Source organism: Euleptes europaea, chromosome 8, assembly GCF_029931775.1.
Source record: "Euleptes europaea isolate rEulEur1 chromosome 8, rEulEur1.hap1, whole genome shotgun sequence".
NCBI classification, from domain to species: Eukaryota; Metazoa; Chordata; class Lepidosauria; order Squamata; family Sphaerodactylidae; genus Euleptes; species Euleptes europaea.
The window spans coordinates 37,661,462-37,687,376 of NC_079319.1; the positions used below are offsets into that span (position 1 = coordinate 37,661,462).

General features: G+C 42.2%; 1 protein-coding gene across 4 annotated transcripts in view; it reads right to left on the reverse strand.

Moving 5' to 3' along the window:
- SULF1 (sulfatase 1) overlaps positions 1–25,915 on the reverse strand; it is a 110,972-nt gene that overhangs the window by 58,534 nt on the left and 26,523 nt on the right. For 3 of the 4 annotated variants that reach the window (XM_056854060.1, XM_056854059.1, XM_056854062.1), the window contains one exon: positions 48–290. In XM_056854060.1, coding sequence (XP_056710038.1) covers positions 48–219 — 172 coding nt within the window. In that variant the 5' untranslated portion in view covers positions 220–290. Of the gene's footprint in view, positions 1–47; positions 291–625; positions 739–25,915 lie in introns of those variants that run through there. The other variant, XM_056854061.1, reaches the window with a different exon arrangement.

Sequence of the window (25,915 nt, forward strand, 5' to 3'; positions counted from 1 at the left end):
CTATACGACTGCGTGGAATTATCTTGCGATACGTAATAAAGACTCACCAAGTTCCACATCCTGGTCATCTGTGAGTACAAGGATAATGTTTGGTCTAATGTTTTTTCGTTCTTGCAGCACACGTCCTCTGAACCTTGGGGATTTGACAGTAGTACTGAGACTCTGTAGCAGTTCAGTGCCAAGCACAGTCCATATAAGTGCAATGAAATACTGATTCATTGTAGTTATCCCAATACTGAAGTTAAACAACCACCTTGTGCAAATGTTTCTGGTCCTTAAAATTTCAAACTCTGTAAAAAGAAAGAGATTCCATTTAAAACTTGACTTGTAGTAAAAGTACCAGGTCAAAAACACCCCCTCGATTCTGTTTACATTAAAAAAAAAACCTCTTTTGTGAGGAATACTGGCATCTGTCCTCAGTAACACTGAAAGAGAGAGACCAATTAAGTTCCCTTCTGCTTACATGTAGACTCTAACTATAGAAGTTTGCATAGTAATATAATCATGTGCTCACCCTTCTTCACCTCCATACATTTTATTACATTTCTACAAATCTAAGTCAATTGGGTGCTCCTTTGAGCTCCAGGGCACCTGAAAACTACAGAGCTATTTAAGGTAAACTCACCTGCACTTCTGAAGCATGGATGTCAGTTGCAATTGGCACGGTAACATTATTTGCTGCTATTTCAGTTCCTGTTTGCAGCTGGATAGAGAGCTCATCCTAAGTGACAGTCCAGATTATTTTACCCAGCACGGTGAAACCCTGCATGCCTAACCCTGCTCAGTCAGCAATGAGATGGAGCACATCATGTTTAATGCACATCAGCCCCAAGCAAGCCCTTGCTTCCAAGACTCTGTTTTCATTTTTAGCTCTCTGAGCCTATCAAACCCCTTCCTTGGGGTCAGTTAGTCAACCAGCGGCACAATCCTAAGCCCCAATGCAACCTCTAGAGAGAATATCTCTGGGCTGTGGGCTGTGCAAAATGATTGATTGGCTTCACAGCTAAAAGGTTGGCCTCCTTTGTGTTAGCATTTCTTTGCTCTGTAGACAGGACACCTCCCTGAGGAAGAAGCTTGTGATGATGCTAACTTAATTTAGAGGTTTGCTTTCTGTTTTTTTATTATTAAAAAAAACATAGTTTGGATGGCAGACAAAATTATAGGAGACTACTTCCATGGGAAAGTTGGCTTGGAAAAGATGCGACACCAGCCTTAATGAGAATAGAATACAACTCATCAGAAGATCAGTACTCCCACACCTGAGACTTCATATTTAGACATGCAACATTAACTAGTAGGAGATAAATCAGCAGAACTAATTAAGTGGAAGCATAGCAGAGAATGAAGAAAAAAGGTCCCATCACTCATCGAAAAATGCAACAAAGGAGAGATGCTGACTGGGGAGGGCCTTGACGCAGCTCACCAGCAACCTACATTATATACATTTATTTTAAATTGCAGATTCCATTTTCTTTTCACACCCACCCCATTCCTTGAAGCCTCACAAGAGATTCTATAAACAGTTCCCTGCACCTCACTCTTCGGGTGACAATTTCACTGGGAGAGTGCAAAGGCATTTCAAGAACAAAAATCCAAGTGTCTGCAAGCAGAGAAATCCTGTCTCCATTGTCTGTGTACAAACATTCCAGTCTCTGATTGACATGACTGTAACCTAAAGGCAGGATGCCGGAGGAATCAGCAGTTTAAGTTAAATACCATTGCCCTGACTACATGACATTCAGATAAGTAGACTGGAAGTCCGTAATTAGACTGAGTGGGTTTCTTTTTTTCCCCCTTTTTCTTTTAAAGAATACTTTGGTTTCTATCTATTTGCACTAGCTAAAGACAGAAGACACTGGAGAAGCAGATTATGAGCCAAGTAAGTATTTTCCTGTCTGGTACAGCCACCACCACCTGCACTTAGTGTAAAGGCTAAACAGAAATTTCTCGGATTGTTTGCTAAACAGCCAGACTTAGATTCCTTACACAAAAGCCAAGAAAAAGGGAACTAAGGGGTGAGGGTGAGAATTAGCATTTTCTGGGTCAGTCGATGCTGCAAAGAAAAAAGTTTCACACAATGTCATTCCAGTAAAGGACAGTCACTCAAAATTCACTAAGCAGAACACTGGAAGGCATAGCTGAATAATCCTGCCCCGCTATGGAATAGCAGTCGAGGACATTTGAAGCCAAGGTTTCTTGTGTTCAGTGGTGGCCGAACAATGGGTACCACACAAGGCCGATGCCACCCTTCCTCTCACCACACTCAGCATCTAACACTCCTTTCCTTCTCATTCCAGAGTAAGGTTGCCAACACGTTGGGAAAATCCTGGCAATTTGGGGGCGGAGCCTGAGGAGGAGAGGGACCTCGGCGGGGTATAACGCAATAGAGTCTACACTCCAAAGGAGCCATTTTCTCCAGGGGGAGCTGATCTCTCTCATCTGGGAACAGGGCTGCTAGCTCTGGGTTGGGAAATACCTGGAGATTTTGCGGGTGTGGTTTGGGGGAGAGAGGGACTTCAATGGGGTTTAATGCCATAGAGACCACCTTCCAAAGAGGCCGTTTTCTCCTGGTGAAGTGATCTCTGTCACCTGAAGATCAGTTGTTTTCTTCGGGTTTCTGTCCCCAGGTGGGAGATTGAGTGGTAAATCATCCCGTTGCACTGCAGCCCTTCCGGAAATAAACCAGAAGTGACAGGATCGCATTGTTCACGGCTGCACGTGTGCGATCCCCACCCCAAAAATCTCCCGTTGGAGGAGAAGGGGGACCTGGCAGCCCTACTCATTAAACAGCTGCCCCAATTGCTCTAGGATTGCTGTTGTGGTTACTCAATGGCTAGAAACAGTTCAGAGAACTTTCTCAAAATTAACCTAGTCATTCTAAAAGGGAGTACTTCATTTTAAAGAAAATTGCATCCCCCCACACTAAAACTGCAGATAACGGTAATACTTCCTTTGCAACTAGGAACACTAGATTGTGTAATGTTGTTTAATCTCCTGCTATTACAACTGATCTCCTGGAGAAAATGGCCACTTTGACAATTGGACTCTATGGCACTGAAGCCCCTCCCCTCCCCAAACCCCACCCCTCTCAGGCTCAGCCCCAAAAACCTCCTGCCGGTGGTGAAGAAGGACCTGGCAACCCTAAACATCATTAGTACATTTTAATACATTTCTCACCCAACAAAACATTTCTGAAGTCTTCCCACTACTGTTTATTTCCATTACTGCACACCATTCAGCTATATTTCCAGGCCTTTTCTTAAAGTAGCTGGCAAATTTGAGAAAAATAGGAGCGCCTCTTTTTGTCTATGATGAGGTACACATATTCATTGTAAGAACACAGTAAATTGCTCTTAATCTACATCAAGTTAGCACTGCTTCCCTCAGTTGTTACTAGAACCGGTGATCACCAATATTTATAACCCTTTGTCTATTCACTCTCTCAAAAGCTTTAGTTATTTTCAGATATTAATTTCCATGAAGGCTGTATGTGATCAGGGTTGTGTTCAAAGCCTCCCTGCAAGCTCCAGAGGTTCAAAAGTTTGCCTGATTGCCTGCTTCTCATCGGTTCTTTTTCTCAAATTATACTCAGAGAAGGCATTTTGATCTTATGGCAGGTTTCCTACCTCAAGCAGCAAACAGATTGTGCTTTTCTCCAAGCGAAACACAAGGCAAACCAACGACAACTTCACCAAGGTGTGAAGATAAACTAAAACAACGGGAAAAGAATGCAGTATGATATGCTTTCAGACTTCCAAGAAAAAAATTGGAAACGAACATGTGCAAAGAAAAAAAAGAAAAGCTGTGATAGATGTGCTTGGGACCAATACATAACCATAATCAGGAGACACACTGCTGGTTTCAGTACTGGCAGAGGATTATGAAAAGACTCAAGAATGTCTAACTTCTGGTACAATCAACTCAAAAGCTGGAGCTAAGATGGATCAAAGATCTCTTCTACTAACTCCTCATTGTCTCTATCATGTTTTGAGAATTCAAGCTGAATCCATTTTGCAGGAGCTTCTTTTTTTTAATCACTTTAAATTAATGACTTCATTAAATCACCATCTCCCGGATGAAATCCATACATTGATTTTCAAAGCATTAATTTCCTTTACGAGAAGGGAGGACAATGCTTTAAATCAGTGGTTCCCAATCTTTTTTTGACCAGGGACAACTAGGACTTTTTTGTTCGGTGCAGGGACCCCAAGGTTCAAAATAAAAATTCTGAGAATTTGAAAATAAACTTTAATCATAACTGTTAGTTAAACATTAAACTTAATATAATATTTGAATATATATTTTATAATAGAGAACTTTTAATTGAAAATATCAATTTATTATGGGTTTATAACTTTGTTTCGCGGACCTTAATTTAGTTCTCGCGAACCCCTGGGGGTCCACGGACCCCTGGTTGGGAACCAGTGCTTTAAATGAATAGAACCTCAAAGTAAGGCTTGGGGACAGCCTTAAAAACAGCATGAAAGACAGAGTTGATAGTGCTCAGAGAGACTTTGCTGACATGACAGAGAACACATCTATTCCGTTTGCTCCCTGTCACCGCTATCCAGACACATTTCACAGGTTTTTGAACAATGCTAAAGCCAGCAAAAACTGCTTACTAGAAGAAAAAGTGAGATGTTGTGAGCACCATGAACAGCGATTCCTCTTTTAAATCATCTTGGGGTGGGGTAGTGGGGGGAACCTGTTTGTTTAACTATCATCTGTCTCCAGCATCTAACAATAAACTCTGTTTCAAAAGCATTTATTGCAATAAGTCCTGGCCTCACACAGTTGCACAGGGTTTGACATTTCCCAAAACTCAGTGTGTATGTATTACAGTATCTTATTTGCACGAGCCCTTCTTTCCTCCAAAGTGACCTTCTTTAAAAACCAGCAGTCTTCTCACAGCCTAGCTTTTAAAGCCCAAAGGAAATGAAGCAAAAGTACCACCCCTACAAAGTGTGGGGCTTCATGGGAGGACAAGAACACAGTGCTTGTCTTGGCTCCTTCTCACTAGCCTACAAGTGTCCTCAGAGACACTGCAATTTGTCTTGAGAAACAGTCAAAAGCAGGAAAAATTAAAAGAGCAGCCTTGTTCTTCACACATGGCTAAAGAACATACAACATTGTGCAGTGTCCAAGAATCGAGACGCGACTACAAGTTGCCTTTCTTCTCCAAGGTAAATGCAAACATATTGACTGCAACTCAAAAATACGCTATGTGGAAAATATAAAGAGTTTTTTTGTACAGGCATGTATATATATCAGCAGATCTCAGAGATGGAATCACAGCAGATGAAGTCAGAGAAGCCTTTCGAATCAGCAGTTAGCCCTTTCCCGTTTACATCCTAGTCCTTAGGGACTACGACTACGAAGCAAGACCTATTTCAGCACACTGACTTGTACTTAGCAGTATCTTTAAAAATAAACACCAGTCTGGTTGATTTTATTGCAGAAATAATTGTACAAGGGGTGGCTCTTTTAACCACTCTGCATTCTGTGATCTATTTCTATTAAATGTCTGTAGTCTCACCTTCTGTTTTGTCTCCCTTCTAAAGTTATACTTCCCTCACTTGAAAGACAACATCCTCCATGTTATTGGTGATTTCTTAGTTCTTCAGCTGGCGGAGATTTGATGGTCAGAGGCTGCCCTGTATTGTATCATTGCAACCCACAGCAGCTTCTCCAGGGCACATCCATACCCCTCCTCCCCAACTGAAGAAATGGGTCTACATAATTAGGACTATCTAGGAGTCTCCAGAGCTGATCTGTGACCTCGTGCTCCATGGCCATCATGCCCAAGTACAACAATTGAGACTAACCAATAACTTCCAAGATATCCTGCATCCTGTAGGGTGTGGGGAGGGACTGTGGCTCAGAGGTAGAGCATCTGCTTGGCATGCAGAAGGTCCCAGGTTCAATCTCTGGCATCTCCAGTTAAAGGGACTAGGCAAGTAGGTGATGTGAAACACCTCTGCCTGAGACCCTGGAGTTGCTGCTGGTCTGAGTAGACAATACTGACTTTTATGGACCAAGGGTCTGATTCAGTATAAGGTAGCTTCATGTGCTCATGTGTTCAGTTCTCACTATGTTCCATTTTTAGGAGCCAGAGACCACTTAATTACGATTTTAGCCTGGATGGAGTTGAACAGCTCCCCCTCAACAACCTTAAACTGACCAGAGCTAGAGGAATATGAAACACTGCATCAATCAAAATAACCTCATCCACACATTGGGGCTGCAATAACTAGAAGTCATCTAAAGAACTGAAAGAAGAAAAATCCCAGACACCTCTGATTCTGGAAAGACTCCCAAAATGGAATCTGACATAGCAGATACAAATGATTTTGTCTGTAAAGCGATGTCCAGACATGTCCGTTTTGCTTACCACTGCCTTTTCTATCATGAGCGAATGGATAACACTGCACATTCCAAGTACATGCTTGTGGAACACTTGTGAAAAGAGAACTGGGGCCTTTAATCTGAAGTTGGCAGTGAATATTGCTAGTGAAAATAGGATGCCCAGGTTCTGAGTTCTACAGCTACTTTAAATTTGCAAAAAGAAAATGTTTGCCCTTCCTGCTTTAACCCTACATATCTACCAAGTTCCTTTTTCACACATTATGAGTAATGTAAAATAATATGGATGCACATACAGACAAGTGAATGTATCCTTGCACATCCAGTTGTCAGTATTTTATGTAATACACAAAGAGGACCCTGAAGATCCAGCACAGCTTGCTAGTAGCTAGAGCAAAGGCTAAGATACAGTTATCATTCAGCATGCATTACAATATATAATGTTTTATTGTGAAACTGCCATGTTTCTCATAGCATATAAACATGTTACATTGCTATGATATCTAACCGGTTGTGAATTTTGCACCACAGAGCTTGACAGAAAACTCAATGTTTGATGAATAATCAGTAGACTCCTATTGCTATAAGGTTTAGCAATGTCTTTTTTTATGCTTAACAATGTAACCTTCCAACTTTGGGATTGGGTTCCATGGATCTGTTCCATTAATGGTGGTGCCTTCCTCCAGTGCAAGGCACCTCTCTTCACAGAGCTGATTTGTGGGTCTGCTTAGTTTTCTTTGAGTGAAGGTGACTATTTCAGACATGAAATGAGCTGCCAATTATTCTCAAATGAGATGCCTAAGATCCTTTGTCATGGATAGGTCTTGTTGCTTAGTCCTGCGGTCATTTGGAAGGCTGTCACAAATCAATGCCACCAAAGCTTAAACAAAACTTGGTGACAACACGTATAGCTGAATTCTGTTCTGTCAGTACTGGACCAATATGAGTTGCAAAAGATCCATCACTCCTCTTTAGTGGTTAATGTGGGGTTTAGACTAAAACAATGAAAAGAGTTGTATTAAACTCACTGCTCTGTGGATTCCAACTAGTTAATAATAGATTAATTGGCAGAGGCCAACATTACTTAACTAAACATTTAGTTGACCAATGTATAGAATCTCGGAGCTCTAATAATTGCTATCTCTAGTTAAGTGTGCATAAAAACGATTTTTGAAGTTCTTTATATTAAATATGTTCTGATGTAAGATTGTATACATCCTAGCTCTTCAGAATTAATGTGACCAGTGAACAGTTTAATTTTTCTGCTCTACTCACATGCTTGGCTTCGATGAATGTACCATGGAAAGAAGGAACCTTTCAGTATTTGAACAGGTGCATGGTTAGGGGAGCCTGGTAATTTTATGAGCTAGCTAATTTAGAATGTATAAGATTACATAATTAAAAGTTCAAGTAAGGTTTGCTGCTGAATGTGGTCAGATCAAATCTGATGTATAGATGATTTTAATGTCTTTTTGAAATATTGCGCTGTTGCAACCAAGAGTTCTACTCAAGAACAAAAGTTTCCAGCGTTGTATTAAAATCCCTGAGAATTAAAGAAGAAAAAAGTAATTTTACACAGCATCTTTGACAAACAAGCATAATAATCACATATGCAATCATGAATAACCCGGTAAACCTGCAGATCAATTTCCTGTGGGATATCAAGCCTCTTGCCATGGAAAATGCATTTACAGTACAACAAGTCAGCAGGATCTACTGCCTCTCCTTAAAGGTTAATCCATTAATCTTAGTTGTAAAGCACTGGATTTATACCAAAGACAAAGAATATAGTTTTTTAAAAAGTAGGTCTAGCATTTATCTGTCTGGTCTACAACTTATTTACCAGTCAATCAGAATTATTTCTCACCTCCAAAATATAATCTGCCTATAATTATGATGTTTAAACCATGCCTAAGGTTAAATATACCCACCAACTATAATTTAGATTAACTGGAGGTACAGAGATTTTTAACCCCGTAATAAGTACATTGTAATTTCACAAACAACTACAACCAGTGAATTGCCGCACAAGCTGTTTTGACAACAAGAATTCTTGCACAGACATGAAAATGTAGCATGCATGTTTTAATCCACTCTAACAACATCAACATACATGCTAAGCAACTTCTTAAGTCAAGAAGACTGCTTATTGTTTCATATAAGCCGCTCAAAGTTCTCATCTACTTTCTGTACAGCCTGGCTCACAATACTTTGCAGAGATGCTCAGTCTAGGCCTTCTTCTGAGACAGTCACATACAGAAGCAACTGATATACTTGAAATTGAGGGGATATACAAGGACTATCAGAGATAAGGCAATCCCTTTCTTCTCCAAGGCAATCTTCTTCTCTGAGAGCCAGTGGGGTGTAGTGTTTAAGAGCAGTGGTTTGGAGCAGTGGAGTCTGATCTGGAGAACCGGGTTTGATTCTCCACTCCTCCACATGAGCGATGGAGGCTAATCTGGTGAACTGGATTTGTTTCCCACGCCTACACACGAAACCAGCTGGGTGACCTTGGGCAAGTTACAGTTCTCTCAGCCTCACCTATCTCACAGGGTATCTGTTGTGGGGAGGGGAAGGGAGGTGATTGTAAGCTGGTTTGATTCTCCCTTAAGTGGCAGAAAAATTCAGCATATAAAAACTAACTTTTTTTGTTCTTCCAACAGACTCTTCTTCTTCCAACAAATTCTAATTGTCATGATCCTGGAAATGGCTGCAGGCCATTTCCATGACCACATGGTTACTTGAGACCATGTGAGCATGCACTTTGTCTAAAGTAACCATGTGGTCATGGAAATGGCCTGCAAACTAAGCGAGTGTGCACTTAGTAATAGTAAAGTTTACGTGGTAAAAAAATGAATCCACCCTTTGAAAGATCTTTGATTTTAGTCTGCTTGCATCATCTGGATGTAATTCAGTTCAGGAAATCTGCTTTGCACCTAGAAAGCCTTCAATGGCCTTATTTACATATACAAGAGAATGAGGTGGCATCATGCTGTGGTGGGGGTAGAATGCACCTGGGGCACACAATAGCGTGATGCTGTCCAATCACAACCTCACCCCCTCCTGCACAGCTAAACCAGGTCAATGTAGTGATATCAGAATGATGTGTCCTGTCCATGTGTTTCCATTATTTGCAGCAGAAATATAACTGATTTTCATTTTAAGCAGGCCCACAGCTAACAATTATGGAAGTGAATACAGGACAGGCCAAAGGCTGGTGCATGAGTCTCTCTCCCCTATTTTACCCTAACAACCGTCTTTGAGAAACCAACTGGTACAAGTATGGTTGCCAGTTCTGGCTTGGGAAATTCTTGGGGATTTGGGGGGGGTAGAAGAACAGGAGTTGGTATTTTACATCCCACTTTTCTCTACCAAAAGGAGCCTCAAAGTGGCTTACAATCACCTTCCTCCCCCTCACCCAAGAGGCACCTTGTGAGGTAGGCAAGGCTGAGAGGGTTCTGAGGGAACTGTGACTGGCCCAGGGTCACCCAGCAGGCTGCATGTGGAGGAGTGGGGAATCAAACCCGGCTCTTCAGATTAGAATTTGCCCCTTTTAACCACTACACCACACTGGGGAGGGACTAGTATTTCTCCCAGACTCTATGGTATACCATCTAAAGCGGCCACTTTCTCCAGGGGAACTTAACTCTCCTTCTGGAGATCAATTGTAATTCCAGGAAAACTCCAGCGCCATCTGGTGGCTGGCAGCACTACGTACAAGGTCACCCAATGAGCTTCACAGCAAAGTAGGAACCAGAACCAGTTCCACCCTCTAGTACCGTGTTGGCAAACCTATGGCACGCGTGCTGACTCCGGCACGCGTAGCCCTCTCTGCCAGCACACGCGGCTCAGCTGGGCGGCGGGGGCTTTGAAGGGCTTCGCACTGCCTTGAAAGCCCCCGCCCCCTTCCCTGGACGCGTGGAGCCCTTCAAAGCCCCCACGGCCAGGGGGCGGGTCGCCTCGCCTGGCTAGGCGGCGCAGCCTCCCTCCTGCAGTGCTGCAAAGGCAGGCAGGCAAGCAAAAGCAAGAGGCAGGCAGGAGCACGTCAGGCTGGAGCTCCGCCGAGCGCCTTGGGGAGCGAGCGAGCCCCTCCAGTGCCCCCCAGGATGAGAGCCAGATAGTGTGTAGAAGCCTCTTCCTCCGATGGTGCACCTCATGTGGTCGGAGCGGCCGCAGCTCAGGGCGCCGCTCGCCTCTCCCGCTCTGCGCTGGAAGACCGGGCCCCCGGGGGAAAGACAGCGAGAGAGAAGCGAGCCCTGCTCCGGGAGGCCAGGTCATCCGAGATGGTAGACCTGGCCTCTGGGAAAAGCCATCCGGGCTGGTAGACCTGGCCCCTGGGAGAGGAGGAGAGAGGCAAGCGATCCCTGCTCCCCCCTACCCCCGGGGAGAAATGGAGCCATCCCTCCTTTCAATAAAAAGTTGTTTGTATAATTGAAAGCTCTGTTATTGTTTTTTTTTTAAGATGTTAAACTATGAGTTGTTTTTTCTAAACCAAAACCTCAGTATTCAGGTTAAATTGCCATGTTGGCACTTGGAGATAAATAAGTGGGTTTTGGGTTGCAGTTTGGGCACTCGGTCTCTAAAAGGTTCGCCATCACTGCTCTAGTATATGTAGTGAAATTACAAGATTGGAACAGGGGAGGAGCAACTAACAGGAAACAGGAAGTTGCAAGGAGACAGAGAGAAAAGAGCAAGCAGGCACTAGGGAGTAACTGTTGACTTTCCTTTGTATTATTGAAGTTCAAGAAACACCTTGTTATACAAATACCTGAAGTCCCTGGCATTAATAAGACAGTATACTCACAATATTAGAAGTTGATTTTAAAGAGATCTCTTTAATGAAAGGTGCTGTTTAAATTATTCTATGCCATTTAACCTTTTAGACAAAGTGAAGTATCAAGAAACACAGTCTGCAGCCACAACACTTAAAATCTCACTGAAATGCCGAATCTGAAACGAGTCATTTTGTTGTGGGAGCAAAAAGAAAGGTTCAAAGGAGTAGGGGTGGGTGAAGAAGAATGCTCCCATGCGCCAGTTAGCTACAGGCCTGATCAAAAAGTAAAAATGTGGCAAGCTTTTTAGGTTTATATTAACCATATGTGACATGAAAACAATCTAAGAGAAAGCTATACTGTATCTTTCAGCAAAAAAAAAAAAAAAAAAGGAGGGGGAGCTTTTCCAAACAACCCTGACTCAAGCTTTTAATACGCTCTTTCCTAACTTTGTTTTCTCACCGTCTAATTTGCTTTGTTTTAAAGCTTCATATTTCAGCTCACAAAGAATTGCACTTGTCACACAAAGGATGTTGATATAATTAAGCCAGATGACGTGCCCCGCAAGTAAAATCAACCATTCATGAAAGCTGGTCACCAGAGGCCATTTCAAACAATGCATATTTCAGGGTAATCTAAAGTAATCCCTTCTCTCTGCTGATTTGGTTTCCAGGCAGTCTTAAGCACATGTGTGCAGCAAACAGGGGGCTTATTAAAACCTGATGTTATATTGGAGATTATAAAGCAGGGGACTTATTATTGAACTCAGTGTCTATAAGCCTTCAAAGCAAAATTTCACCTCTACGTATTAAATGGAGAAGTGGGAGGGAGATATACCCCATAAGAGTGCTAGTTAATTCATTATGGAATAGGAACTATTTCAGCTTCAAAATTTCCAAAACGCTGATGATCATAATTTGATTTCAGGAGCTACAAAAAAATATGTGGAAAAAATTGCCAGGTCCTTTTCAGCTATAAACAATGACCTTTGTGTTTAGAGGAATTTAGGCTATTTTTTACATCCCCTTTATAAGCTGCATACCTTTGCTGTGCCTTTGCACTGCCCAGCAGTGTAAAACTATTAGGAAAAGGGAACTGTAAAATTACCTGCCCAGGATTCAGTGATTCATTAAAGGAATTTTAAGTCTGCTAACAAAACTTGAAACAAGGAAGCTGGATGTGTGTGTATAGTAGATTTTTTTGCCGTCAAATCACATCTTATGGTGACCCCTGGTAGGGTTTTCAAGGCGAGAGACTAACAGAAGTGGTTTGCCGTTGCCTTCCTCTGCATAGCAACCCTGGTATTTCTTGGAGGTCTCCCATCCAAATACTTGACAGAGTTGACCCTGCTTAGCTTCTGAGATCTGGCAAGATCAGATGGCCTGGGCTATCAGGATCAGGATATATGTATTTAGTATATAATATAGTATATACTATGACAGACACATATTTAGGAAGATTTTTATACTGTCTCTCCAGGGAACGTGCCTGAAGCGACTTACAAAATAAGACATTACAAAAACAGAAAAACATTAAAAGTTGCTTAAATAATTCAGCATGAAAAACCCAACTGGAGCAAAAGACACCGAGCAGCATAAAATGAATTTAACAGTTTCCAGTCTAAAATTACACTATAAAAATTGAGCTAAAAACCCCAACCCCTTAATTAAAGGTCTGGGTAAACATTTTGCCCTACCACCAAGAATAAAGCACTGAAGGTGCCAGGTTCACCTTGAGGAGAAGGGCATTCTGTAGGCATGGTGAGACCCTGTTTCTGGTTGCTACCCGCCTTTACACAAACTCTTCCCTTTCCGGCCACTGTGCAAAACAGGATACTGGATTAGAAAGATCATTGGCATGATTCGCCATGGTTACTATTATGTGCTTAAAATGTATTTTTTTTAATGAAAGCTTAAAAGGCTTGTAAACAGGACTCATTTTCTATGTTGAAAACACCGGTACAGCATCTTATGAAGATTTTCCTTAAAAAACAAACAAACACAGATTTGTCAAACAGTTCATTTTCATACACTGGATGAACTTCATTCTCACTGTGCTGAATTGCATTCTAACAACGTGTGGTACAAAACCAAGGCACACATAATGATACGTAATATATGGGCCATATGTCAAAAACAGAACTACAAGATAAATATTAAGTCATCCAACACCCAAGTTATGCGGTCGGTTTTCCCCCTTTCACATTTTGCCCAGAAATGCTCCATCACTTTGATGGCTTTGTTTGCAAGCTGTCTGTCAAATGTTTGGCTGTGCTGATTTTACAAACTCTTCATTTGTATGAAAACAGTTCACAAATGTTCTTAATTGAGAATAAAAGCTCATGTGTGCATGCTGACACTGCTTTCCCATGACTTTCCCCATCCACGGCTACCACCTCCCCTCTCTGCCTGCTGTTTGCGCCATAAAACAGTTACATATTGCAGTGAGTGACTTACTTGTCTCTCACAGCTGCTTGACCTAGCGTTTAAAAGGAAAGGCAGGTAAACGGCCCAGGTCAGGAATAATCTGGACATGTGCATTCTTATAATGCCTCGCCACAGGTGTCCTTCCCCAAAAGCCGCTTTCCGCCTGAAGGGGAAAAATGTTTACAGGTTGTCACTTCATTAGGGATGAACTCTCCACAGCCAGAGCCTATTCCTTCAGATGTTGGTGGTTCTTTATATTTCCTAAAGGTGTATGCTTTCATGGCTAAGAAAACCTTGGTCAACTTCATGTCAGGATTCTAGGTGCAGAGTTTATGCTTCTCCAAACTTTAACAATGACAGGACGATCTTATGTAGAGTTCCCCCAGTCATTGCACCCTAAATCAATTGGATAGGCTGGAAAACTCTGAACAGGATTGCACTATTAGAGTGCTATCGCAGAAGCAGGCAATGTGAGCAGGCTTGGTGTATTCGCTTTGGGGAGAGCAGCTTTGTGCCTAGGAACCTGAAATGAAATTAGGCAAAGCAGTCATAGCCACAGGGATGCATGCCTTTGAGGAACATAAATCCTACTCTAAAAGGAAAGAGTCTTGGCTAAGAAGAACAAGGAGAGAAGGATGGGGAGGAAAGTTGCCAAATGCACAGGCACAAAAGCAGCACATGCAACCTAATGTAGCTGCTTTTAAAAGAGTCCTCCCATGCTGACCTAAGGCATAGTAATCAACCATCCATGATTAGCAGTTACCAGGTCACCATAATAAATTCTGGCACTGTGAAGACGAAACACCACCTTATAATAGTGTTTATGAAAAATTGCTGAGGCAACAAAGAGGTTCAACTTGACAAAAAAAAAACATTTTTCAATTCCAGCAAGGTAAGTTAAAATGGCAATTGTGATTTTTGTCACTTCTCAGCATTCCTGTTTTTGCCAAGTGAATATTATCCAGTGTATGTTCCAAAACCCATGTTTCTAATACCTTCCTGGATGTTCTAACTTGCAATCCTACCACCTCAAGGTCTATGCTGAAAAGCGTTGTAGAAGTAGTTTCATGGCAACTCTTTTTCATAAAAGAAAATGGGGGGCGGGAACTGTCCAAAAGCCTAAATGTGTTGACTCTAGAAAGCCAGCACGGACACAGCCCTGCTTCCTGTCTCTTCTGGAGAAGGTCACTGTTAATCTTCTTAGTCTTTAAAGCCTGAGGGCAGTGGGTTTGCAATAATTTAGTTTATCTTTTGCCTCCTGGAGTTTTAGAAAGTTACTGCTAAATGTCAAGAAACCTTTAAAGGCCGACATGTACCTAAGTGCTTTAAACACCAACTTTTCAGAAATGTCCAGCATTTGCCACCTTTGAAAAATCATGGAGATTATGGAGGGATTAATTCCATCCAGTGTACAAAATCATCCGCTTCAGCCCATCTGTTCCAGCCTAGATGGTGGAGGGTAGCTTGGTAGTATAGAATTAGACTGGGATAGACCAAATCTGTGGAGTAACAAGCCGACTACGTTTGCCCAAAGGCAAGTATGGAAAATGAATGTCTCGTGCCTAAAGCAGTTGGGCTCAAGGTCAAAAAGGAAACACCAAACTGCATTGCAAACACTGGACAGAGAATGGCTCAACTTCTTCCACTTTCCACCAATATCAGGGTTTAAGGGTTGTATGTTGCAATCAACCTAGATGACAGGCCTCTGCATGAAGCGCGATCCTCTTGGTATAAGCCAAAGGGTGAAAGCACAAGGGGCCCTGGCGCATGGCTCTTTGCCTGGGGTGCACAGCTAGGGATGAGCCATTTCACAAAAGTGTAAGAAGCTCCACTACTATAAGAGAGGAAAAGAGATACCACCCACTCACCTGCAACCCAAGATGAGCCCTGGTGGTCAGCACTAAAGTCAACTCTCCAAGATTGTAACCCTGGATTGCTGCACGGCTTCACTGGATGGTAGCATGCTGAGTGTGTGTGTGTGTGTGTGTGTGTGTGTGTGTGTGGAGTCTTAGTGATGCATGAGGCAATCTTCGCTTGAGGCAGGATGGTTGATGAATGCACTGTTATAGCGCAGATGGGAGCTGGTAGATACAGGAGTGGGATCTTTCAAAGATAGTATTGGTTAATATTTGGATGGGAGACCACAATTCCTGGGTTGCTATGCAGAGGAAAGCAATGGCAAACCATCTTTGATAGTTTCTTGCCTTGAAAACCTTACGGGGTCACCATAAAATGGCTCCGATTTGATGGCACTTTACACACACAAATCAAGGTACAACAGGACTAAAAAGAAGGATCTCCCCTGTGAACCTAGGGTGCAAGGAAGACTAAAGCCAGGAATGCACTGTTAGGATATATGAGAACCAGCAATGCTTAAACTACATGCTCACAAAAATGAACTTAACATGTTCACAGCGCTGCTTCACCCTCGAGGGAAGTACCCCATGAAGTCATACTGATTGCTCCAATTGCAATATATAATGAGCTGTAGTCCAAGTGTATTTGTGTTTACACCATTGATGGTGTTCATTAGCAGCCTGTGTATTTGTTTTGGAAGTGAATCAACAAATGAACACCATTTGTTTCATTTTATTTCTACAACAGAAATAAATAAGCTGCAAAGGAATTAAACAAATGAAAAAACCCATTCATTTTGACAACACAAATCCCAGCACTTAGAAGAGATTCTGGTGTATAGAAGAAGAGGTGGTTTTTATATGCCGACTTTCTCTACCATTTAAGGGAGACTAAAACCGGCTTACAATCACCTTCCCTTTCCTTCCCTCCAACAGACACCGTGTGAGTTAGGTGGGGCTGAGAGTGTGTGACTAGTCCAAGCTCACCCAGCTGGCTTCATGTGTAGGAGTGGGGAAACAAATAACAGTTCACCAGATTAGCCTCTGCTGTTCATGTGGAGGAGTGGGGAATCAAACCTGGTTCTCCACATTAGAGTCCACCACTCTGAACCACTGCATTTAACCACTATACCTGGCTGGCTCATAAGACAATATTCATATTTTACTGCTTTGACATTCATGATTCAAAATCCCAGATTAATTATTTTTTTTATAGTACCCCTCTTAGACATTACCCTGCTCACATAAAATGGCGGCCACTATGTGTGATATCCCCTTATGCATGGTTGGCTGTAATGACTAAAAAGGGCTAAGGACTTTAGTCCTTTGAAGGCACCCAAGGAAAATTAACCAGGGGCTCCTCCACAAGGCTGGCGTATAAGCTTTTCATTAAGTGCCCACCCAGCTCAGCCAGTGATGCCTTGTGCTATATTTTAGTTAATGGGGCTGGCACATCTATAACAATGGCACAGGAACAGCCTTGAATTTTCTGAACAAATTATCTGTGTTTTTTTTTTCAGTTGTCTGTATATTCGGTTTGACTGCTGAATGAATGGTCACAAAGCTAGAACCTCACTTTCATGTCCTCATGATACTCCATTAATTTCCAAACATTATCTTCCCACCTGCAAAACAGTACCTGTATCCCAGTCCCTAAAGTGTCCGCAGTACCAAACTCCACTCTTACTCCATCCAATGACTGACATAATTGTCCATCCAGTGACTGAAACAGACTGTCAGTGACCTATAATTGACCTGCTGCAAGGAAACCAAGAATGCTGTTTCCAAAATATTCATGGTCTGATGCCAGGAGAAATAGCAGCATTCCAGAATCTGCATACCAGAATAATCATGCCAGGTGAAAAAACAGCATGTTTTTCCATTTAAATATTCTAATAAATACAGCTGGCAAATGAAGGTGTATTAAACAGGGTACCAGAACTTACATGGGACTCAGTTCTGCATTCTGATTTGAAAAGAAGAAGAATTGGTTTTTATATGCCGACTTTCACTTAAGGAAGAATCAAACCAGCTTACAATCACCTTCCCTTCCCCACAGACACCCTGTGAGGTAGGTGGGGCTGAGAGAGTGTGACTAGCCCAAGGTCACCCAGCTGGCTTCATGTGTAGGAGTGGGGAAACAAATTCAGTTCACCAGATTAGCATCTTCCGCTCATGTGGAGGAGTGAGGAATCAAACCTGGCTTTCCAGATCAGAGTCCACCGCTCCAAACCACCACTCTTAAGCACTACACCATGCTGGTTCTCTTTGGAGAAGAAAATACTCTCCTAAGAAGGTTAGCCCTGCCAAAAGACCCTATTTCGATTTAAACAAGGTACCATGGAATTATAACTGTTTGGTTTTAAGAGTTTCTGTGGAAATAAATTATGATGTTAGAGGTTTTGCCACACAGTTATCTCACAGATCAAGCATTTAGATGCAGGTTGAAAAATTGTAAAGAAGTTATATAAAAACTATGCATTTCAAATTTAAGACCCATTAAAAACACACGATGATGCTCTCTACCAAGTTCAATCTCTGGTTCACCTAAACTAGTAACAGTGCCACATCAAAGGGCAAAAACACATGGTCGCTTTAGCCTCCTTTATTCCGTTTCAGCTAGGATTCAGCCAGGATCGAACACATGAGTTTCGCTGAACGTCCCCTGTATCCCCCACATTACCTCCTCTTCCTTGTCTCTTGGCAACCCCCATAAGCTCTCTTCTTTCCCTGCTTCCTTCTCTCATTCCCACCCACCAACCTACCTTTTATCTACTCCCCTCCATGGTCCACCAAATCATTTATTTACTTCATTTATAAGTCACCTTTCTCCACAATGAATACTGTCCACTGGGTTGCTGTTATCTACATGTTTGTTCACGTTCTCAAAAAATGAAACAAAAACTTAATTAGAACCCATTAAATTTGTTCCCATCGAACTCATTTTTACCGTTGCTCATCTGGCAGCATTCGCCACTATTACAAGCATTTGAAGCCGACACATTTTACGTGATGACCATGAGCTTAAGCTCTGAGAGTATCTAACCATCTTGCTCATTTGGCAACCCAGGGATTTTTAATTTTTTTTTACATTCTATGAAGTATTTTAATGTGAGTGACTGCCACAGCAATGTGGACAATGGCATGCTACACTGCTTGCTAATTATGCATGACATCAATTGTAGCCAGTACAGCACAATGACCTCCAAAAGGACCGTAAAATCAGTACCAATCATGCTAGCATATCAGATTGCTGAAACAGTGTTTAGTTTTTATTACTATTCTGGGTCTTTGTTCTCAGTCTCTCTGAAGGGGAGGGGAATTCTCATGGAAAGCACTCTTCATCATTCCAAAACAGAACTTGGTTGGCTCTACCAGCATTTTCCACCTGTCAGTCACTGATATAGAACAGACACGAGCAAGAGCCAAAGACTTTGTCAAGTAAGAAGAATGGCTAAGGATGCTTTCATAGCCAATACTGAAATGCTTTTTGTCTAACACACTTAAAAATAAAACTTGAATATGCTACACAGATAATGAAAAACGGCTATTTAATTCAAACGATATCCTCTGTATTTAAACTATCAGAACACCATAGCAGTTCATGTGTTGTGTGGCAGTGTACAGCTGCGGCCTTCAAAATGGGCGGTACCAGATGTTGCCATTTTTTGCAAGAAAGTAATACAGTACCTGGACTAAGCTTCCTTCTGGGGTATGGCTTTTGCCATACTGAAGCTGGACAATCTATTAATAAAATCTGTATGCCGCCTCTCCAATAGGGTTGCCAGGTGCCCGCTGGTGGTGGGCAAACCCCCTGTAAGGTGCCCCTTTGCTCGCCGACCAGCTGAGGGCCGGCGGGCAATAATGCACGCGCGCGCTGACATGGCACTTCTGGTTTACAACTGGAAGTGCCACCTCGCAAGGAGCTTTAGACCACTCAGACTCTTAGTTTGAGAGGTAAAGGGTCACTGCGAGTTTGAGTGGTTTAAAGCTCCTTGCAAGGCGGCACTCCCGGTTGTAAACCGGAAGTATCGTGTCGGCGTGCGCGCGCACACGCACACACACAAGATATGCCAACAAACCTCCCGCCGAAGGTGAGTGGGGACCTGGCAACCCTACTCTCCAAACCTGCTTCAGGTGGCTCACAGTTAAAACGGTAAACACAATAAAAACCATAATCAACAAGAATAAATAAATTAATACATTTGACCATGCATAATTCAGATCGATGTGATATATACCATCGTACAGATATTAGAAAGTCAACTGCCAGCTTGTTCCTTGAGCCTGTGTTTGTATGCACAATCAACGTTTTTACTTTTATGCTAAGGCAAAACACACACACAGCAGTATCTTCCAAGTTAATTCCACACTAAGCACTATACAAACTAAGCCCTATCCACAGCCTCAGAACATAGAACATAACTTCCCCCAAATCCTTGCTTTCCCACTTTGTTTCCTTGCTGCCTCATATCAAGTATAATAAACATTCTGGACAACTCACAGAATGCTATTACTGTCTGCTGTTGGGACATTGATGCCTTATCCAAGAACTATTCACTAATTTTGGCAACCAGCATGGTGCGGTGGTTTGGAGCAGTGGACTCTGATCTGGAGAACCGGGTTTGATTCCCCACTCCTCCACATGAGCGGTGGACGCTATTCTTGTGAACTGGATTTATTTCCCCACTTCTACACATGAAGCCAGCTGGGTGACCTTGGGCTAGTCACAGCTCTCTCAGCCCCACCTACCTCACAGGGTGTCTGTTGTGGGTAGGGGAAGGGAAGGTGATTGTAAGCCAGTTTGAGTCTCCCTTAAGTGGTAGAGAAAGTCGGCATATAAAAACCAACTCTTCTTCTTTAAAAGGGATCTTTTACTAAGGACTTTGCCAGCTATTACAAGATTTTTAAATATATATATACATATTTTAAATATATATACATACATACACATACACACCTTCACAGAAGAGCTGGGCAAATTTTATGCAACATGGCAATTAGGCATTCAATATCATCTATTTCCTTCTCCCAATAAAAGTATATCACACTAGCAATCCAAAGCTTCCTGCAATAAGAAAAGTGCTTTAACAAGGAAAGCCAGTCCATGGTAGGCTTCTTGCCTTACATATTCTACTGCCAAGGCAATAAGGCAGATGGCTTCCTAGATCTGGGATTGCGTTCCTTTGTCCCTTGCTACTGATGTAGTAAAAAAGAACTGCAGGATTAGGAAGGAAGCAATCTAAATGTCCACTGGTTTTCAGTCTTCATGTAAGGTCTTTGATGTTTAACCTCCTGACATAAGAAGGTGTCTTTCAGATAGACAATTAGTCTCATTCTCACTTTGCTAAAGGCAGCTACAAAATCCCTAGACATCATTTCAGCACTACTTTGTACTTCCACTAAGATTTATTAAGCTGCATTAACCATGTGCTCCAGGTTCTCATCTCAGCGACCAATCACCAATACTGCTGCAAAGAAACGAAGCATTACAGTTTTAAAAATAAATTAGGATTAGGGAGTTGTACTGTGACATAAAGATCTCTTCTATTTAGGGAGTCCAAAACTTTCAATTGCTATTACATTTAAACAGCATTATAAAATTCAGGTTAACAGAACATTTCTTTTGCAGGCATAACAGTTAACCATACTGGAAAAAAGGAACACAAAACATGAGCAGAAGTAGACGGAGAGCTTGCATTGTAGTTAGGATGTTTAAAATGCATTTGTACTCAATGCCAGTATTGTGTAGTGGTTAGACCACTGGCCCAGGATACAGGAGATCCAGGTAAGAATCCCCACTCTGCCATGGAAGCTTACTGGGTGACCCTTGGATAGGGTTGCCATGCCCCGCTTTACCACCAGTGGGAGGTTTTTGGGGCGGCCTGAGGAAGGTGGGGCTTGGGGAGAGGAGGGACTTCAATGCCACAGAGTCCAATTGCCAAAGCGGCCATTTCCTCTAGGGAAACTGATCTCTATCGGCTGGAGATCAGTTGTAATAGCAGGAAATCTCAAGCTAGTACCTGGAAGTTGGCAACCAGCCATTTTCTTTCAGCCTAACCCACCTCACAGGGTTGTTACTGTGAGGATAAAATGGAGGGGGAAATTTTATGACATAAGACACTTTGCAAGATAATGTGCTAATGAGGGTGTGGTATGTTAATATGGAACCATTGTATCCCGAAGTGATCTGTTAATGTGTGAAATCCAAAGCTAATCTGCATGGTTATTGTGGACTGTAGTCTTTGTTAGTCTGGAGGTTTTCAGGACAGGAAGCCAAGCCTGAAAGACTACATTATCTTGATACTTACAGGACAATGATTAGCACATTACCTTTGATACTTTTTGCAGGACAATGATTCAGCTTAAACCCAACCCCTTTCTGACTATATATTACTCTTCCTACACACTTGACACTGAGAGACACTGCCTTCATTGTTACTCCTCTGAAGATGCCTGCCACAGCTGCTGGCGAAACGTCAGGAAAGAAAATACCAAGACCACGGTTACACAGCCCGGATAACCCACAAGAACCAGTGAACTCTGACAGTGAAAGCCTTCAACAATACATTAAGGACAGTACATAAATCAAGTCAGCCTTATGTATGTTCACCATTAGGGATGAGATGTCAGCCAATGAAAATCCGAAACAGATCTCCTCTTTTGATATATATTTGATATTCCACAGACAGATATTAAAGTTAACAATTATCAGTAGTGTCTGGAAATCTTTAGAATGGCCATTATTCTCAAGCTTTTTACAGACACATGAGGAGAGGTAGCTTTAGGGGCAACAAGTGGTAACAGATGGGGAACCTTCCAAACAGGACAGTCAGCTTGTCCAGACAGGTATTTTTGTCCACAGTGTTTCTCCTTTCCTTTCTCGCAATCACTGTATTGTCTCCATAGGGCTACTGGGAGGGTGTGTGTGGAAGAGTCTCCTTGATTCTATGTTAGCTGTGTGGTTCTGTTCTCTGCTCTTAAGCTGCACCTGTCCTGTCTGCCAGGAGCAAATATTTTACTTGCACAGTCTGAGGCCGGCACTGCGGATTGCGGAAGGAGAAGAATACAAAGGCAAGAGACTACATTCTCTCTCCCCATGCCTGAAGGGGAGATGGGAAAACATTTTTTTTGTTCTGTTTGAAATCCAGGCACTCAGGGGAAACAGAGGCAGAAGCTAGATGTTGCTATTCTGGTGGGCCTGCCACTACAAAATAGATTTGGGGAGGGGGGCATTTAAGAAGCAAACTAGCCCCCATTCTCCACCTGGAGACCTGGTGAAAGGAAAATCTCAAGCACACTAATGTAGTCACAACTTCCTGTGAGAATTTTAACAGGGACCTTTCTCCTATCTGCCTGAAATGAGGTGACGTCACTTCTTGACGTTTACTAGGCAGACTATGTTTACGGGGTGGTTTACCATTGCCTTCCCTAGTCATCTGCACTTTACCCCTAGCAAGCTGGGTGCTCATTTTACTGACCTTGGATGGTTGGAAGGCTGAATCAACATTGGGCCGGCTTCCCGAAACCAACTTCTGTCAGGATCAAACTTAGGTCATGAGCAGAGCTTCTGATTGCAGTACTGCAGCTTACCACTCTGCGCCACGGGGCTCTAAATATCTCCTTAGGTAATTAAAATAAGCTCAAAATCCCTCACTGTCTAGCTAAAAGTTCATGAATTCCTTTGGGCAGGGGGTGTCCAAACTAAATGAAGCCACAGATTACAGATTTATAGAGATTTCATAATTCCCTCAGCTGTACACTGAACAGGCACACAGGCTCTCCTCTCAGGCCGACACTGCAGCATGCCAGCTTCCCCGGATTCATGTTTAAAAAGACCCTGAAACAGACTTGGACTCAGAAGCAGCCTGTCCTTACTTGCACGGTCTGTACCTGGAAGCATGACCTTTCCTGCTGCAGAAGGGCACTATCTTGCCCAAAGGTATGTTTAATGAGCATCCTTTAGATCAGTTTTGACACTACTGTTAATCCGTGGTTTGTGAATTTACTAGAACCACATAATTTTCTTTGAAACTCCCAGCATTTCACAGATAAGCAACCTTTAAAAAGAAAAAGTGCTGTCCCGACTTTTTACATAGAAGTAAAGAATAGATGCCAATAAAAAACACCATCTTAAATCGCCTAATTCTACTGGCAGTCATAAAGCTCACAGTCAAGAAAGAGATTTTAAAAAAATGATTAGACCAGGGTGGTAAATTTGATCAAAATAGTGGACAGTTTTTTAAGTTTTGTGATAGAACATTCACATTGTTTTGTTTAAATACAACTCCAGTTGCATAAATGTGAATTCATATTCAGTGGGCACCAGGCTACTGCATAGGGCATGTTGGGGCAGTATCATTGATACCATATTTAGTAGAAAACTACAATTGTCAGCTCTTAGGAACCTTTACAGGTCATTGTTACTTTACTGTGGTGATCCCTGGCGTGACGTATGGACAATACTCTGGAAAAATCTACCTCCTCTGGGACCCCTCTCCCACAAAATGGGCCAAAAGGCACAGAGCGTAAGCATCTTATCAATGTGTGAGAGATGGGCAAACTCATAATATGTGGCTTCTAAAGCAGCTTACATAATTAAAATCCCAAACGTTTAAGATCAAAATAACATTACACAACATTTCACAAATCAATTGCAATGGCTAAAATAATGTCTGCAAGCAACCATATATATATAAAAAAATCAACAGTTTAACCAAACTCTGAAAGCACAGATAAGTTTTCACCCAGCATTTAACCCTAAAAATGCTAGTTGGTAGGCTAGTAGATCTTGAGAGGGAATGCCATAGTCAAGATACCACTGCAAATAATCTCTGGCAAGTACACACTACAGCTATAAGGTTGGGGCACGCAGAGGAAGACCTTTGCTAGAACTTCATTAGGAGATAGGTTCACTTAAATGTTTCTTTCAGTATCCTGGGATCCAGTTAGAGTACTAAGAGGTAATAAGCACGCTGAATTGTGTCTAGAAATTAAGACACAGCCACTGAAGTTCGTTAAAAACATGCACAGTACATTCTTTATAAGTTGTGTGGGTCAGCAACCTCACAGATGCATTTTGGGGTAGTCAAAGTTTTTGAACAGTCTCCAAAGCCAGCCCTACATAAAGCACATTAAGATAGTCAAGCCAGACAATCAGTAACCGATCAGATCATGTTTATCCAGCAAAGGTCATAAGTATCAAAGTTGAACAAAGGCCCTTGCCTAGGGTTGTCAGCCTCCAGGTGGTGGCTGGAGATCTCCCGCTATTGCAACTGATCTCCAGGTGACAGAGATCAGTTCCCCTGGAGAAAATGGCTGCTTTGGCAATTGGACTCTATGGCATTGAAGTCCCTCCCTCAGGGAGCCCTTCTCAGGCTCCACCTCCAAAATCTCCAGGTATTTCACAACCTGGAGCTGGCAAGCCTACCCATGCCACTCAATAGACCTGCACTTCCTTCTCTAAGCACAGATTTAACTACAGAGTGCTACTTTCGTGCAAGTGCAGTGCTATCAAGAACAGGCTGATTTCGTAATCACTGGTTGCAATGCGAAGCAATAGTACATCACCATATTGTGCTTCAGCTTATTGGTTGTCATCCTGCCTAGTCATGGGTTCAGAACACACACTGAATCAGCTGAAAAGGAGAGTTGTGTGCTATATGACAGATACTTCACCCCAAGATCTAGGAGAATCAACAGGACTGAACTCTCCCAGTGAAGACTGTCAGCCATGGAAACCAATCCATTTTTCAAAAACCAGATCTGAAGCCAGAGAATCAATTTCATCCAAGATATCCTGAAGTCAGCAGCCAAACACTTGAGGCACCGTGCCCCAAAAGAGTTCTCACATACCAGCTACAACTGCCTGTTCATGGACATTCCCTGTGGTGGGCTCCCACCTGGTAGAATGGCCTGCCTGAAGTGGTCAGGAAGACCCCCACACTTTTGTCATTTTGCAGAAGATGCAAAACATAAATGTTCAAGAGAGCATTTTATAAAGTTTCAGAGTATGAGCTTTTGAGAGTCAAAGCTCATTTTGTCAGACATGAGTGGTCAAGAAATCCTTGAAAACATGTGTAAGCAATATCTTCTAAATATTAAAATATAGTAGACAACACAGAATACATGGTCTGTCAGGTGTTCTGTGCTGCCCACCATTTTATCTCCTGTCCTTGAGTCCTTTTTCAGCGGTCCCATCTATTACCTTACCACCAGGGATCTTTCCTCTCCATTAAACGCTTACTGTTTAACAGTGCAAATGGAATCAATTAGAAAAATTCAGTACATTACCGGTCATTTTCTGGCATGCTTCTTATTGCAGAATGACTTTTCTTGTTGCATAACTTTAGTGAAATGCTTTTAAAAAGTAGGTGAAAGTTCTAAAGCGACTAAAAATCCAGGTAAATTAATCTCTTCTAGGATGTGCTTTCATAATCAGAAGTATCAGAAGGATACGAACACTAAGCCTTTATTTGCTTAAGCAATTGCCTGAAAA